This window comes from Drosophila suzukii, chromosome 3 (genome assembly GCF_043229965.1).
Source record: "Drosophila suzukii chromosome 3, CBGP_Dsuzu_IsoJpt1.0, whole genome shotgun sequence".
Taxonomy (NCBI): Eukaryota; Metazoa; Arthropoda; class Insecta; order Diptera; family Drosophilidae; genus Drosophila; species Drosophila suzukii.
The window spans coordinates 20,729,914-20,743,661 of NC_092082.1; the positions used below are offsets into that span (position 1 = coordinate 20,729,914).

General features: G+C 37.5%; 1 protein-coding gene across 1 annotated transcript; it reads right to left on the reverse strand.

Moving 5' to 3' along the window:
* Positions 1-293: 293 nt before the first annotated feature.
* Ir68a (Ionotropic receptor 68a) lies at positions 294-4,222 on the reverse strand. The gene is made up of 7 exons (XM_036814563.3): positions 3,392-4,222; positions 3,205-3,338; positions 2,670-2,923; positions 2,001-2,575; positions 1,777-1,930; positions 612-825; positions 294-547 (listed from the first exon to the last, which is right to left on the reverse strand). The coding sequence occupies exons 1-7, from the start codon at positions 3,910-3,912 to the stop codon at positions 294-296; spliced, it is 2,106 nt and encodes a 701-aa protein (XP_036670458.3). The 5' UTR covers positions 3,913-4,222.
* Between the last annotated feature and the right edge of the window lie 9,526 nt (positions 4,223-13,748).

Sequence of the window (13,748 nt, forward strand, 5' to 3'; positions counted from 1 at the left end):
GTGGAATGTTGTGGTGGAATGACAACTTGCAGTACTTGAGAATATTTTACGTTGTGCAATGGAAAATTAATTTTTCTTAAGTTGTGTGCAAAACAAAATCCATATTTTAAGCCACAACTCGAACCCCCTACATGAAAAAAACAAAAGATAAGCTTTAAAGTTGTGGCTAAGAAGCTTACACTCTTGTAACATTAGAAAATTTTGGAATTTTTTTTAATGAACTGTAAGAAAAAAAGAAAAAGAGGGTGTAACATAAATACAAACGATGTCACACAATTTAATAAAACTTTGTTTTATTGCTCCGGATAAATCCTTTTAAAATTATAATACAAGCTTGGGTTATAGACATCATACATTGGATGTCTCATGATAATGTGCTTGAAATGCCAGCGCTCTGCGAGAAGAGTTAGAATAGAGATAACGTAACCAATACCCAAGGCTACAAAGGAACTCCAGAATTTCTGAATGTTCATAAGTGCCTCTTGTTGGGCCAGAGCCTCTGCTGGTAGATGCACTATGGCGTCCCTAAGCCACTTAGCTATCAGTCCTGAGGGATTATGAAAATTAAATGGGGATTCCGTATATAGAAACAAGGATCCAAGTCTACCCACCACCCTCTGCCAAATGTTGAATGGAGCTATCAACCCTATCTTTCAGCGCCGAGTTCTTCTCCATCGCCAGAACTACGGGCATATAAACCACACATTCCTTCATGATATGTAGAGCTGATCCTACTCCGGATCCAGAATCGTCCGCTACTCTAAGATAGCGGAGATAAAACTCGTTGTCATAGTAGGCGCAATGTCCTTTAGCAATGCGAGAGGTCTGGAAAATAAATTATATATTATTACATCATTCAGACATAAAAATGTAATAACAGCAATGAATGATTTTAATAGTTAAATTGATTTTGATTGTATTTGTATCACTAAATAAAGTTGTTATTTAACCATTTATATTTGTTTTCTTATATTAGCATGACCTTCTTTCCTACTATATATTTTTTAACAAATTAGTCTCTCCTTAAGCTTTTAAGTCACCGGAATACTTTTCATATCACACCAGATTATTTTGCAACTTGAAGAATTAATACCGTTAAATAAAAAATCCGCCCAAATACGCTTATCACAAAGATAAGATATTTTGCCGTTGGAAACGAGTTAGAACTGGTTTTTGTTTTTCCATCTTGTGGTATAAAGTTCATTGGTAAAAAATTTGATAAACAGTGTCATTATAAATCAGTAAGTTCGAGGGCGGCGACAATATCGTCGAGGACGTGACAAAATATCCGAAAAAGCCATCCCCACCAACGGTGCCTTAGAGGACAATGCCACATTTGCCACAGATGTGAAAACGTGAAAATTGTTATACCCACTGCACACAGCCTCTTAAGCAGATTCCTATTCACATAGAGAATCGCTGAAGCGAACAGCTGATCGGCATTAGCAAATGTGCGACTCTTACCAGTCTCTTTCTAGCACGTGCGTTTCTTATGGAAGAAAAAGTCGCTGAAGCGGATACCTCAGTGTGAATAGGCTATATAGCTGATATGAATCGGACATTTGAACGTGGTTCTATCGGTGCCCCAATTATTCTTATCTGATTTGCGCTGAAAAGATGTCATTTTGATAGTGGAAATAAATTTAAAAACGTTAATGGGAACTAACTTTTGCAAAGCATTAGATTTTTACATTTTGTCATACAAATATTTATATATTTTTCTTTTGGTAATTAATCACTCTATGGACTTTTCTCTAATATTAGTAATTTTCTTACCAGATCATCGCTTTGTGCGATAACCTCCATCTTTTCGCCCACCTTTCGAGCAGTCTCATCGGAGGCATCCAGGAAAAACTGTCTGTTCTCGGTAGCTCCAGCAGAGGGTGGTATGTTGGAGGCCAGAAGGTCCTCCAGGGTGTCTATAGTAACCCTGCAAGCAACAAATGTTTAAAAAATATTTATCGACTGTAATCAAGTTGTAAAAAAAATATATCCCCTACCTGGCTGACGGGTTGGCCAAAATGGCTGTGAAGCTGGCCCTATATGTGGCCACCAAGAGGATGCAGTAGATCCAGTACCACCCAGTCAGAACTCTCAGAGGCCAATTCCGCGGCATTCGGGGTAAGGCCACATAAAGGAGCATGCTATAAGTTAGCAGGATGCAGTTGGCGTAGTCGTCGAATAGATCTCGAGGTCTCCGGGATTCCTTGGAAGGACGATAGCGACTGATGGCGATGCGAAAGCTAACTCGGCGATATACCTTCGGATCCATGGGAACTCCACGGTTCCGTCGAAGGCAACGAAAGAACCCCGAGGAAACATTGCTGTTGATAATGGCGTTTAGGAAACTAATGGCATAGAACACAGTGCCCACCACAAACAGGGAGAGTAGAACCCCCGCCCACATTCCACCGCTGAAGGGCAGGATGAAGGTCTGCCAGGAGTTGTCTGTCGAGGATTCAGGTGTGAGAAAGGTCAGGCACTCGAAATTGTGCGGCGAACTGAGCTCCACCAGTTGCAGATACACCAGGAACTGATGCAAATCCCCAATGGCAAAGCGAGCACTGTGAGCAGCCTGTGCAGATTAAAATGTTAATAAGTCAACAAGTCGCTAATAGCATATGTACCATAATCACGTTTTGTATGGGTTTGTTTTAATCCCCACTTACCACCTCTTCAATAAGCATTGAATCAATGCGGCTTTCGTTCTGTCCATATCCATCGGGATTACCATTTCCATAGCCGTTCTCCAGCTCCCAGTCCATGTTTTCACTTTGGTTGGGTCTGTAGTAAGCGGGTTTGAAGTTCAACGCCTTGCCCAGGGCATTCATAATCTCCACTTCAACTCCCTGGAAGCTGTTGCTCGTATTTACCCATAAAACCATGGGCACGTGCTCGGAAATAGCCACTGGCACCGAGGCTCCTGGAAAGGGATAGGATTGAAAAGGACCAGAATCTAGGAAATATTTTGAAACGAATAAATTTTGTCCTTAGCGGTTTTATCCCTAGGATGGCACGTAAATTGTAATAACTTTTAAATTTAATTTTTGATGTCTGAAGAATAAAAGGACTTTTTTTTAGACACCTAACATTTAAAAGGGATTTTGACTCAAACCACTACTCATCCCCAAACATTACATTTTAGGACAATATTTGTTATTTTTTTTTTAATCCTGTACAATAATAAATAATATAATAACATACCAAACAAATCACTTGTCTTGTCCGCAAATAAAATCTTTCCACTGACACTTTTTCCCAGTTCCCATTGGGCGATGTTCTTTAAAACCAGGACTCCACTTAAAATACCCGGAAAGGCTATAGTGGAAATGGTGAATCTGTTCAAATGATTCCCAAATTAAAAGATATTATACTTAAATGTTAGACCCACTTATTGTCCAACTGGCTTTTGAGAAAAATGGTGCTGACAAAAACGCTCCAAAGGTGGATCATATCCCTCTCGAAAAGTCGCGAATCGTGTAGCAAGATGAACTTTTTCTGCAAATTTAAAGATCTATTGTCGTAAATGTATCTAAGAAGTCGCTGAACCTGCCAGCCGTTTAAGATGGTGATTAGATTAAGTTCACAATCGCTGGATTTAATGGCCCTCACGAAGAGCTCAACTTGCTTGGGAGGCCTCTGGAAATCTTCGCTGGCATTGGCACGCATCACGAAGAAGGGGATTACTTGGCGACCCACCGACTCGAAAAATACCCGATCGTAGATGGGATAATGCAGATCATCCGTGATGATGCTAAAGCATCTCTTTACATTGGCGGTCCATAGGATTTCTTGCAGCAGTATTTTCAGATGCACCTCATACCCCTTTGGGGGGATGAGGGTATGAATGCTGTGAATCGTGGCCATCGCAAGGGATACGTAAGTCCCAGCCAGAACTCCCAGCCATCGCATCCTTTCGCCGCCAAACGCACACTGACTGCCGGCCACTCTCCATTCCAGCAGTTCGTTAACCTGTTTACCGGGAACCCTCGGGTCCTCATTGCATATGCAGATCTAATTAAACTTGTCCGAACTCCGTGAACCGGGAGCCCCCGGACTGTCGGCCAGTCAGTCACCCATCAACCTGATTTACTCGCATTTCAACTTTCCGCCGAGTGGGGTTATCTAATTAAAGTTTTGCGGCCCAGGGGTTAATTAGTTTAACCAGATAATGTGCTCAAGGTTAGAGGAAGTCCCTTTTCTGGGTGATGTAACGTAATGGCATATCCTGAAATGTGTTTTTATTGGCCCCACCATTTTGGGAGAAACTAAATAAATGAAAGTTAAGTTTAAAAAGGGATATGTACTTCAAAATGCTGATGTTTGATATTATAAGAAGTTTATTTTAATCTCTAGGAAGACCGAAAAAATTGTGTTAGACTATTGGTTTTTCAAATTGGAAGTAGTTTGGAGCCCCAATTTACCTTATCAAATATATTTGTAGTTATAAAAATGTAATGCTACCAAATTTTAACAGTGTCATTTAACAGTATTCCGTTGTGCAGTATCGTCTATAGATGATGAAAGAATAATATTATATCAATATTACAACTATCACAATTTTTATGATATGGGGTTTCTATCATAACGTGATAAGGAATTATATATGAATGAATGAATTAAAAATAAGAACTTAAAAAACATATTTCCGTTTTTAGACATTTGTATATTATTATAATAACCTTGTATTTATAGAACAGGTCATGGGTATTCTCTGAAACACTAAGAAATTTCCTTTAAGTTAACTACCTCTTTGTGCCGTAGCCAGAAATCCTGATTAAACAGATCGTTTCCCAATCAATAGCTGCAACACCCGGCGATAACCTCTCCTAACCAAAGTAAAGCGATGGCAACCGACTCGCTCAAGAATCACAATATAAGAAGAAACCGAAGTGGCAATCAAGCGTCATTAAATTTCATTTAATCAGTCCGTCCGCCACTGATTGAGATCTATGGCGAAAGTTGTTGTACCGATACGATGTTGTCGCTAATTCGATGACTGACCACTGCCCCGCCCTTCCATTTCCATTTCCATTTCCCTTTTCCCTTCGAGCAGACAATTGGATCAGACCAATTTATCATAAGGCCATAACTAATCCGTCCGTCTGTCTTCATTAGGGGGAGACACGAGATCGGAGGACCAGTTGATGATATGAGGCTGAGTACGGCTGCTGATGAGATACTGCAGTCGCGAAATCAGCAAATTGCGATCATCCGCAGTCAAGGCCCGGGCACTAACGATATAGTAATGCGGACGACGACGTGTCACTGGACAGAAGACATCGGTCCCAGTGTCCGAATGTCCGACAGTCAGTCAGTCAGCCGATTAAAGCGCCCAGAAGCCGCATTCAAATACCCATTAATGTCAGCTCAAGTCAGCTGGAGAGTCCGAGCCAATCAGCCGGCGGATGTGATGTGATGTGGGCAGGTAACCAGTTACCTACTTACTATACCCATACCACCCATACCTACGTACATCCACTGCCGTTCTTCTGCGCTTTATTGTCGTGTAATTAACTTTTTCCGAATCGTCCGGATTTGGAATTGTTTGCACATAATTGCAATTTAATTATTTTCTCTCGCTCGTTTCCCTTTTCATGTTTTTATGGATTTATGTTGGTCGCGCGGTCTGCTGGCCATTAGCTCGGTAACAGGTAACACCCGGCTCTGGGACCAAAAGACCGATACCAATACCGATACGAGGCCGAGACCGAGACAGAGACCAGAACCACAGCCATCCCATGTCAGACCTGGTCGGCAGGTAGGTAGTGCAGAAATCGATTTCAGACGCCCCCGGACCGCTTCCCATGTCCAAGTGTCAGCCGGTGCCGGGTTTATTCTCTGGACCGACACTGGGAAAAAGATTGGGTAAATCCTGAAAAGGTCGCGGCATGAAGTATCTTAGTTCACATTTTAAACAGATTTTACAAATAAATATTCCTTAAGTTAAATGGTTTAAAAATGTATGATTAAAATTGGCAATACCTTTTCAATTTATGTGGATTAAAAAAATTGGTATTTTCTTAAATTATATTTTAGTTCACAAAAATAATTTTGGCTGTAAATCATTAAAAAAAAAGTACTAACAAAGTGTAATAAAAAAACATAAGAAAATAAGCAATTATTTGTTATTTATTTTTTCATTGTATGTTAAAAGCCAAGTTTAATATTATTTTAATCACAAATTGCAATAAAAATGCAAAATATAAATTATAGTACGTTCAAATATGTACTGTACACAAATAATTTTTCTATAATAACGTTAAGAAACTAAAAAAAATAATTTTACCACCAATGAACTATATTAAATCGACGAACAGCTAAACAGATCCGATATTTTTTGAAAAGTGCACTTAATGTTTGTTGCATGGCATAATTTTTTAACACTTTCATAAACGACTGAAACTCTTTAAAAAGTGTGAAAAAGTTAAAGAACTATATTTATTTTTTTAATTTTATTTATTTTACTTCGACATTAAATATCAATACCTTTATTTTTGTAAAATATTATTTCCTTTTGCATAAATAAAATGCAAACCTAAATAAACGTATATATCCGTTTTAAATTTTTGAAAAAACAACAAAACACCAAAATATATTTTCTAAATATGATACTATGTTTTTCTTCCAGTGTTCTTCCAATTCTGTGCTCCTAACGAGTGCATCGCATGCGATGGGAACGAGCGGAGATTTCGGCAGGGGTGTGGGAGTACCCGAGGTAGAATCAGATTCCAGCCGAGTGGAAAACATTTTGCACTTTTATGGCCCAGATTCACTTGGTCCACGATCCGTGGCCAGCAACAATAACAGCCAGAACAGCCAGAATAACAACAACAACAACGGACCGAGGGCTAGCCGCTGTTTGCATTGACACATTTTCTATTTTTGTTTTCCTTGGGAGATTTTCTCAGCTGAATTTATGGGTTCCTTGAGGCCTCCTCCTCGGCTGATCCCCGTGCACATGAGTCCCGGGCATTCGATATGCTCCTGTTTTAATTCCTACAAAATATTTTATGCGAATTTGGCAGTTTATTGTTGTCGGCTTTGGCTTACAGTGTGAAATGTAACGAATTTTCCACAGCATGTGCGTGTGCGTGTGCCGGTGTCCTGGGAAATAATTCAACAGTTTTCCCACCTTCTGTTCGGCCCGGCAAGTTTTCCCCTTCGGCCACAATTTTCCCCTGATTTATTGCCCCAGCTGTGGGCCTCCGTCTTTATCTATCTTTTTTTTTCGCCAGTTAAGCTCTTCGCTTACTTACAGTTTACAGGGCAAAATGAAATATTCTCAAGTCCATCCAAAGTTTCTTTCTAGTCCATTGACAAAGTTCGGTTCACACGCTCGGGAATGCAGAAATATACTCATCTTCCCACTTCTGATTAGTGAATCGGTTGGAAACTGGTTGAATATGCAAATCGAATTTTGCCAAGTTTATTTATATATTTTTCGCTTATGCATATACATTTATTTAATTTACATGTGTCGCAGGCAAATTTATTCTTTATTTGGAACATGTCGATGACAATTTATGTAATCCTCTTAAAATATCTATGCTAATCTAAATTATATTCCGGTCGGAAGTTTTCATTATCAACTTAATTATGTTGACCTGATTTATGTTTCCGATTTTCACCTGAATAAGTTCAAATTCCAAACGCTAAAGGAAAGACAGCAGAGCTTAAATCAGATTAGCCCTTAAATTTTCAATAGATATAAAAATAAAAATTCAATAAGATACCACTTATTTAATATTAGTTAATTATTTTCCGATGGTTTTGTTGCTTTAACTCTCAGAATTTTATAAAACTATCTTTAAGCATTTGGCTGTCTGGACACCTGGGTTTCAGATCCTACGAAAAAAAGTTATCAAGAAATTATCTGTTTTGGTTACTAGAAAGAAACCTTTGTTTTTTCAGTAAACCTATTAAGTTTCAATTTGATCCGACAAATATTAGGTCTACAAAAAGGTATACCTCTTTAAAAAACCAGACAAAGACGATTAGGAATTGTTTTAATGTACTAACGTGTTTCAACCGAATTTTAGATTTTCTTGGCATAAACTATGAAAACTAAATCTCTTTTATAGATAATAACAGAACCATTTACCTAACGCATGGAAATATAAAAGAATGGGTGTCTGAGAGCCTCGCTTATGTAAGCCTGATATGGGAGGACCGGTGATATGGTCGGTAATCAGTAATCAGTAATAAGTAATAGTGGACTATGTGTACCCACGTGTGTACAATGTACATACAGGTTTGTGCCCATGTGCGCCGAGTCTAATCAATCTGAATGGCAGACAGACGTATTATCTGACCAAACTGGCGACTATTTGAACTAATTTCATTATCTTAATGAGGACGTTATTAAATTATTCACGTTTATAAAAGCGCCGGTCGATTCCAGTCGAACACGTTGTCCAATATCAATGACTAATCTACGAATCTATGCACAAACAACGCACACGGGTCGTATACGTATTCCTGCTCCATTGTGCTATATTATATCTCCCATTGCCCCCTGTTTGTATGTGTGTATCTGTGTGCTCCATTGAATAAAACTTAATCAGCATTTAATTAAATGCACAGAGAACAAGGCGACTGCCATTTCCTGAGGGGGGAGGGGGGTGAGGGGGAAAGGGGTGGCTGGGTGGCAAAAAGCGATTTCGTTGATTATGTAAATCAATTGAGCAGCGAGATAAAAACGCGTATTTTTTTCTCCCGTTTCGTTTTTGCTGATAAATCGAAATCGTTCTTTGGCATTATTTTCTGTTTTTCTTGTCTCGTTCTTTCCGAACGTTTTTATTTTGTTTTTCGCCAGCGGCTTTGACGGCTAACGGTTTTTATATAATCACTTTGTTCATCGGCTGTTTGCCCAGCATTTTATTTTATTTTATTTTCCCGATACACTCATTGTTTCCCTGCATATGTGTGCAAAGCGAAAATCATGACAGCGAGCCTCTTTTTATGCCCTTTCCAAAAAAGGGTTACACCTTTTGACCAAAAGAATCGGGCAATATATAACAATAACATACTTAAATAACTCCGAAAGCCAAAATAAATATGATATGATGATATATGATATTAATAAACCAGTTAAGATATAAAATTCAAAGATATAGCAGGTTATTATTATTGAAGCATTAGATAATGCCCATTTAAAAAAAAAACAAGTTGATTTTTATAGCTAAAAAATAAAAAAGATTATATTTTAAATTCTTTATAAAATTCTTATAAATTCTTGTAAATTTATTCCAAAAAGGGTTACATCTTTTGACCAAAAGAATCGGTCAATCTATAACAATAACTTACTTAAATAACTCCGAACGCAAAATAAACATGATATGATGATATGATATTATTAAACCAGTTAAGATATAATATAATATAATATAAAATAATATAATATATAAAGACATAGCAGGTTATTATTAATAAAGCATTTGATAATGCCCATTTATAAAAACCAAATAATATTTAGAACTAAATACCTATTAAAAAGATTATACTTTAGATTCCTTATAAAAGGGTATTTACAACTTCGTGCGACCCCCTACTTTTTCCTTTTGTATTTATACAACAATAATGGAAACTAGAAAAAGTGCTTTGATTTGCAAAATTGAGACGGGTAATATTATGTTATGTTACATCTTTTGATCCAAAGAATCGGGCAATCTATAACAATAACTTACTTAAATGACTCCGAAACCCAAAGTAAATATGATGCTTAGGACAGAATTTCGAAAACAAATATTATTAAACCAGTTAAGATATAGCAGGTTATTATTATTAAAACATTAGCTAATGCCCAATAACCAGTTGATTTTTATATACTAAACACCCACTAAAAAGATTATACTTTAAATTCCTTATAAAAGGGTATTTTCAACTTCGTGCGACCCCCTACTTTTCCCTTTTGTATTTATACAACAATAATGGAAACTAGAAAAAGTGCTTTGATTTGCAAAATTGAGACGGGTAATATTATGCGCTCAGTGGAGTCCAGATAAATGCCCCTGCATACATACGACATATACATTTAGATTTAGTGCTCCATTGAGCAAATTGTCCAGAGGCTAGGGGTATCATTTCTGACAATCCATGCAAATGAAACTGTTTAAATGGATCCGCAAATGGATGGTCGTCAATGCGTTTTTTGTTTACGTGTATCAAGTTGTCCAATGCGGCCATTACATAATGGCTTTTTATTGAGAAGTGTAAACTCTTCATTGACGGTTGAAATTTCAGCAGAACTCATCGTTTTTGCATTTTCGTATTATTTAATCGAATTGGGGTTTTCTAAAAAGTTCTTACCCAAACTTAAATGGCTAAATGAGCTGTATTTATATAATAGTTTTTTATGGATTCTCAAAAATTCTGCCAATTTATGTTAGGCCATTTGAATGAACAAAGATGATTACACATTTGTAATTTTTTCTCAATATAAAAGTAGTGCCCCAGACTTTTTAAAAGTGTTTGCTTGATTTTATTTTATTTAGGTATTGATTATTACTTGTTTAGTATAATTATATGTTACTAAAAGTGAACTTATCAGTTCGATACAATTTTAATACCCCTTTACCGCATAAAAACCAAAAGTTGAGTCAGCGTAAGATTTCGAGAACTCATTTTTTATTATCAAAGACTTTGCTTGGCAACACCAACCGAAAAATATACCTACCTATGGTTTGAAATTTCGAAAAAGTTGTTTGTGTATTTTTCAGAAAACATTAATTTTAATTGCTCTGTTTTCGCATTATTTTGTTTTGATTTTCTAATCAGCAATGAGTTGCGTATTTCCCCATCTTTCGCCTAAGTTCAATAGCCCATATAACTTTTTAAAATCGAAAAATGCAAGTCAGAGAATGGTATACCCATTGCAATTTGTATTTATATTACATGCTTTGATTTTTCCCAGCACTTGTAGCTGATGAAATGGCTTAGCAAACTGATATTCTATTCCCCTTTAATACAGCTTTCACCTTCAAGAAATACGAGGTACAAAATGCTATTTGTAGAAACACTTTTCGCATAGAAACAGAACGTTGAGTCAGCGTCAGATGTTCAATATAAAGAGTCCCGAAGGTCCAAGGTTTCGGGCTTTACGTAAACGAATTTCTCCCTTGGAGTGCTACTTCCTCTCTGTTTTTATTTCTGAGGAGCTGACGTGGTTTCCAGCACGAAGCCATGATGAAATTATTAAAGTCGTCGGGAGAGACAGCTAAAATCGGGGCTGACTAATGCGAATATGGTTGCCATGGGCCATTTCACTCAGAAACTTTGGACTGATGCAATTTACTCACAATCTGACAAAAAAAATTCTGTGACTGGTTTTTTGGGCCAGAACTAAGATAAGTAGCATGACAATATTGCATAATGATAGCCAATACTTAACAAAATTGATTAAAGGTTACTTCTGCAAAAAATTCCAGTGATTCATAAAACTCAAACGTTAAAAAAAACATTTTGATACCATTTTCCCAACACCATTATGTATCCCTGATTAAAGTATTTAATATATTCAGATAAACTGAAAGCAATTCTTTTTAAAAGTTTACATTTTTAAGCACTGTCTTAAGTAAGAATTATTTTCGTATCCCTACAAATATTATCTTTTTTCTGAAATGGTCTAATACTATGTTGAAATACCCAGACTATGAGCCATTTTTAAAGTGATTTTCGCATTGCTAGAAATGGGATTGCGAATGGAAACGGAGGCTCGACGTTTGGATGACACACTTTCCGTAGCGCAATCACTTCTTATCGCAGGCCATCGAGTATCATGTTTACCCAATGATCTAATCAGCGAGCCGTACTTCTTTGTTCCCCCAAAACTTGCGAAAGAAGCAGACGCTTTGTCTACGCGATTCGGGACATGTTCGTAGGTTTTATTATAGTGGGATGGTGGGTTTTCCGAGGGTGTGGTTGGGAAAACTGCAGGGGGCCGAGGCAGTAAGACCACGCCATTTCACCGTATCTGAAGTGCAAAATGTTCGCGATAAAACACGCGACCTTGCCCAGTCACAACACAAAGAGCCATAAAACGATGGAGTATTTGGGTGGGGAGGCAGAGAAGTAGAGTTCTATATAGGAACGTGACGCATATTTTCCCTAGCACCGTTAAATATTGATTTAATATTCTTCAGATGTATATACAGAGCGCTACTAAACTCACCTGTTACACAGTGCGGGCTAGAAAAATAGAGCAAAAATTGTGCCTTGGATTTTTAATGGGAAAACACCTATGGAAAAGATCAAATGTAATATATTTTTTTTAAATAAGTGATTTTTCTCAGAACGTCTAACAGTCTTCTATGGTTTTACCAATTTCTATGCTACAATAAATGATATCATATTGCAACTGTAAAATCCCCCGAGAAAGGGTATTTAGCTTAGATAACTTTTCCGCTCGCCAACAAATTATATGTAATTAAATAACTTTTTCACAGATGCCACAATATATTCAGCAATTGCGGCAACCGTTTGAATTGCCCGTGTTGTTACTTTGACCGCAACTGTGTTTATTCATACATATACTATATGTACGTGTATATGCACAAAATCAGTCAGACGATTTGTCGTCGCCGAAGTGAGTTACCTGGGGCTAGATAAGTTTGCTGGGGGGAGAACGGAGCCCCCATAGAGGGACTCGGGGGGCTCTTTGGGTCAATACTGGTTGCGAAAACTGTTGACTGATACTTAGACGGTCGCAAATTGCCTTGTTTTCGTTATCGCTATCGCTATCTTATTTAACATCTGGTAGACAAACAGGCGACGGAACGACCTCTATGGAGAACCGATTCCAAGCTATAGGTTAACAAAGGTTTTAGAACCGGTATTTTTAGAAATCGGTTAAATATATTGATCGTATTTCGTCATTTTAAATTTCTATATATTCTAAAGGGTCACTTTCCTTAAGAAATTAATCGGAGTGGGCTTATAGTTCCCTACTTTATTATAAAGACACTTAAAAGAAGTTCTAAGTTTGAAAAGGACATGGGAAATATATTATAGGAAAGTAACTAGTTACAATCGTGATTTAAAAGAAAAAACGAACCTTTTTTTAGTGCTCCTATCTGACTTCGTCTGAACCCATCAAATATACCCGAAAACTTTGTGATCGATGTCAAAACAAGGCAACCTCAACGAGAATCGGGTAACAGCGGGAGTTTTGGGAAAAACCCGACAATTTACTCATTGTGGAAAATTTGAGGATCACTTTGGGTTACACGGGTCTGGTCTCAGGTATACCTTATATAAGGGCGAGAAAAACCAAAACCTGATGAGGTCCTCACATCAGGTAGAGTTGATGGACAGGAGATATACAGAGGCAGGGGGTTGGCCAGACAGTCCGCACTTTGGGCTGATGAAATCATTTAGGGAAATCAAGAAATCTTATAAACGACTGCCGCCTAGAAGCATTTCCATTTCGTTACGGTGTGCATAAATTACGTCCATCAAAAGTTCGAGCCGGGTGACACTCGATACACTTGGTGTTTCTTTTGTTGCTATGCTAAATATATTCCAGTCCCAATTTTGTTTAATTGATTTAGTGCGACATGACCCGGGAAACGGATTCTTGTGCTCGACTGAGCTGGGATCTATTTTTAGGCATTCGACGACAAACCCAACTCCTGACCTCGTCAGGATTATAACTCCTTGAGGTGTGCTCCGCACAAAGAGAAATCAATTTCTTGATTTATATTTATAAATGAAATAGTTATAATAATTATAATCAATACACACATTTA

Coding starts and splice junctions, on each gene's coding strand:
- Ir68a (XM_036814563.3), bottom strand. CDS start 3,912: ATGCGATGGCTGGGAGTTCTGGCTGGGACTTACGTATCCCTTGCGATG. Junction 3,339..3,391: donor AAAAGCCAGTTGGACAATAA/GTGGGTCTAACA, acceptor TCATTTGAACAG/ATTCACCATTTCCACTATAG. Junction 2,924..3,204: donor CAAGACAAGTGATTTGTTTG/GTATGTTATTAT, acceptor ATCCCTTTCCAG/GAGCCTCGGTGCCAGTGGCT.